We start from the raw sequence: 2,658 nt of genomic DNA, 5'->3' as shown, positions 1-2,658 counted from the left end.
CGCTCCTGTGCCTACAGGGAAAGGCAGGCCAGCTCCACTTAGCTATGGTTGGTTTCAAAGCCCACACTTGACATCGTCTCTCTTACATTGCAGGGTTCCTGTTGACCTGGCCAGTGCTTCTTCTGCCTGTCCTACTGACTTGGCTGTTCTGAGAGCTGGACATGTGGTCTTGAATCTCCTATCCCTCCATCTGACAATGGCTCCAAATCCTGTCTACAGTCTTATCAGGCTAGGTCTGGGGAAAGAGATGAGCATTCCCCTTCTTTAATCTTCTCAGTGCCATTAGATTCCTCTTTGCTTATGGTGACCTGGGCTGACGTCCTCAGTCCTCATTCCTCAGCAGGTTCTTGAGTGTCTGTAAGCCTGGGGAGAGGTGTGGGGGGGAGGCATGTCCCTGCAGGACACTGTCCTGAGCACTTCTTGCTCTTCCTGATGATGAATTGCAATTGAACAGACTGACCCTTGCTTTCACATCGCCTCCTCTCAACTATTCCATTGTGGTCTCAACAATCGCCATATCACCATGTCCTGAAGGAGACTGTTCTGGGGAACCCTGTCCCCCTTTCATGCTGCCCACCCCCCTCCCTGCCCCTACTGCCCCACTCCAGCCCTGCAAACCTGCTGCCATCAAGTCAGCTCTGACTCCTGGCAGCCCCACAGATCGCAGAGTAGACTGTTCCTTACAGGGTTTTCTTGGCTGCAATCTCACAGAAGCAAATCACCAGGTCTTTCCCATGATGTTTCTAGGTGGATTTGAACCACCAACCTTGAGGTTTGTAGTTGAGCACAGACCATCTGTGCCATTCTGAGACCTCCTTGATGTGATGTGGTTGTTAGGTGCCATCGAGTCAGCGACCTCATGAACAACAGAACAAAACACTGCCTGGCCCTGTGTCAACCTCACAACCATCGCTAGGTTTGAGCCCATTGCTGCTGCCACTGTGCCAATCCATCTCATTGAGGGACTTCCTCTTTATAACCGACCCTCCACTTTACCAAGCATGGTGTCCTTCTCCAGGGATTGATAACATGCCCAAAGTATGAGAGACGAAGTCTGGCCATCCTGGCTTCTAAGGAGCACTCTGGCTGTACTTCTTCCAACATAGATCTGTTTGTTTGTCTAGCAGCCCATGGCACTTTGACTATTCTCCTCCAACACCATAACTCAAATGCATCAATTCTTCTACAGTCTTCTTTATTCGTTGATGTACTAGAACTACAAAAACTATCCTTGGGAACTGCACACTGTTCTCTTTGGGGGCAGAGACACCATCACCCCAAAGCACCCTTTTAGCTGTAAATAGTGGCTGTACTTGTTCTAAGGAGTTAGGAAAGGATGCCTAGCTGAAAATCATGTCTGGACCCTGCAGTGAGCCTGGGAAATGGACAAAGCCCTTCTCTGGTAACTAAGCCATCACAGAGCACCAACCACATCAGTGCCATGAAGAAAGAATGATTCCCCTTCTCACCTTAGGCCTCACCAAGCTCAAGCTGGCCTTAGAGAAAATGGGTGAGACCACCGGGTACTGAGAAGAGACCTTCTAATGGAATTCCTGTTAAAGACGGTGTGGTTGTGAGGAACTGAAACCCACTCCAGAGTACATAAAACCCACTACCACTGAGTCAAGTCCAATTCACAGCGATCCTGAGACTTTAAATCTGTACAGGAGCAGATAGCTTCATCTTTCCCTACGGAGCCTTTGGTGGGTTTGAACTGCCGACTTTGCAGATAGAAACCTGATGCCTTATCCACAGAACCACTAGGGCTCTTTCCCAATATTCAGTGTATTCCAAGTCATTTCTGACTCATGATGGCGCCATGTGTTAGACTTTGAGACCCACCAACCATTTCATGACGAAAAGTTGTATCACTCTATTTCCACATAGATGACAGCCACGGGAACTCTTGGCACAGTTCTATCCTGACCTTCAGGGTCACGTGGAGTCAGAATTGATATGATGACAACAGATTTTATTTTTGTTTGGGGAAGGGGGTTTTGGAGTCTCTGAGTAGGTTTGAACCACCAACCCTTCAATAAATAACTGGCCACTGAGTACCACTCGGGGCTCCTTACTTAGACCAACTCACCCACCCATTTCCATGGAGCATATTTCAACTCACAGTGACCCTGTACAGGGCAGGATGCCTCACCTTTTCCATGTGGGAAGGCTAGTGGAGCTAATTTTAAGGGCCTAGTATTCCAAAGTCCAAGGGTAGGAGAGACCACCTGACTGGGAGACAGTGGTGATGGTGGTGATTATGTGCCGTGGAGTTGGTTCTGACTCATAGAGACTCTGTACAGAAAGCCTCATCTCTCTCCCACGGACCAGCTGGTAGTTTTGAACTGCTGACCCTGAGATTAGCAGTAGCGCCTAGAAACTTGTTAGAAATCACAGTTGTTCTACCTTCCTGTCATTTGTCCTAAAGTCTCTGACATCAGCTCATCTTTGTGTGTCTTCTTCATTTGTCTGAAACTAGCTTGATCTGTTCATTCACTCATTCCATGGTGAAATATGGACACTTGGATGTCACAACTCTTCCCAATTCTAAGAGCAACAGAGTCTGACTAGCATCTTGGTATCCATCCATCCAGACCACATCAGGAGAGTTTGATCCTCCCTACTGTCTCACCTGGTCCAGTCATCTGAGGCCAGTTA

The 2,658-nt window shown here is 48.2% G+C and overlaps 1 protein-coding gene across 3 annotated transcripts in view; it reads left to right on the top strand.

Moving 5' to 3' along the window:
- Positions 1–152, top strand: part of GP2 (glycoprotein 2 (zymogen granule membrane)) — a 16,341-nt gene extending 16,189 nt beyond the window's left edge. For all 3 annotated transcript variants that reach the window (XM_006875960.1, XM_006875959.1, XM_006875958.1), the window contains one exon: positions 94–152. In XM_006875960.1, coding sequence (XP_006876022.1) covers positions 94–152 — 59 coding nt within the window. The remainder of the gene's footprint in view (positions 1–93) is intronic.
- Positions 153–2,658: the final 2,506 nt, after the last annotated feature.

This window comes from Chrysochloris asiatica, unplaced genomic scaffold (assembly GCF_000296735.1).
Source record: "Chrysochloris asiatica unplaced genomic scaffold, ChrAsi1.0 scaffold00348, whole genome shotgun sequence".
NCBI classification, from domain to species: Eukaryota; Metazoa; Chordata; class Mammalia; order Afrosoricida; family Chrysochloridae; genus Chrysochloris; species Chrysochloris asiatica.
Note: the sequence above shows the minus strand (reverse complement) of the source record. Positions and strands in the feature narration are given on the sequence as shown.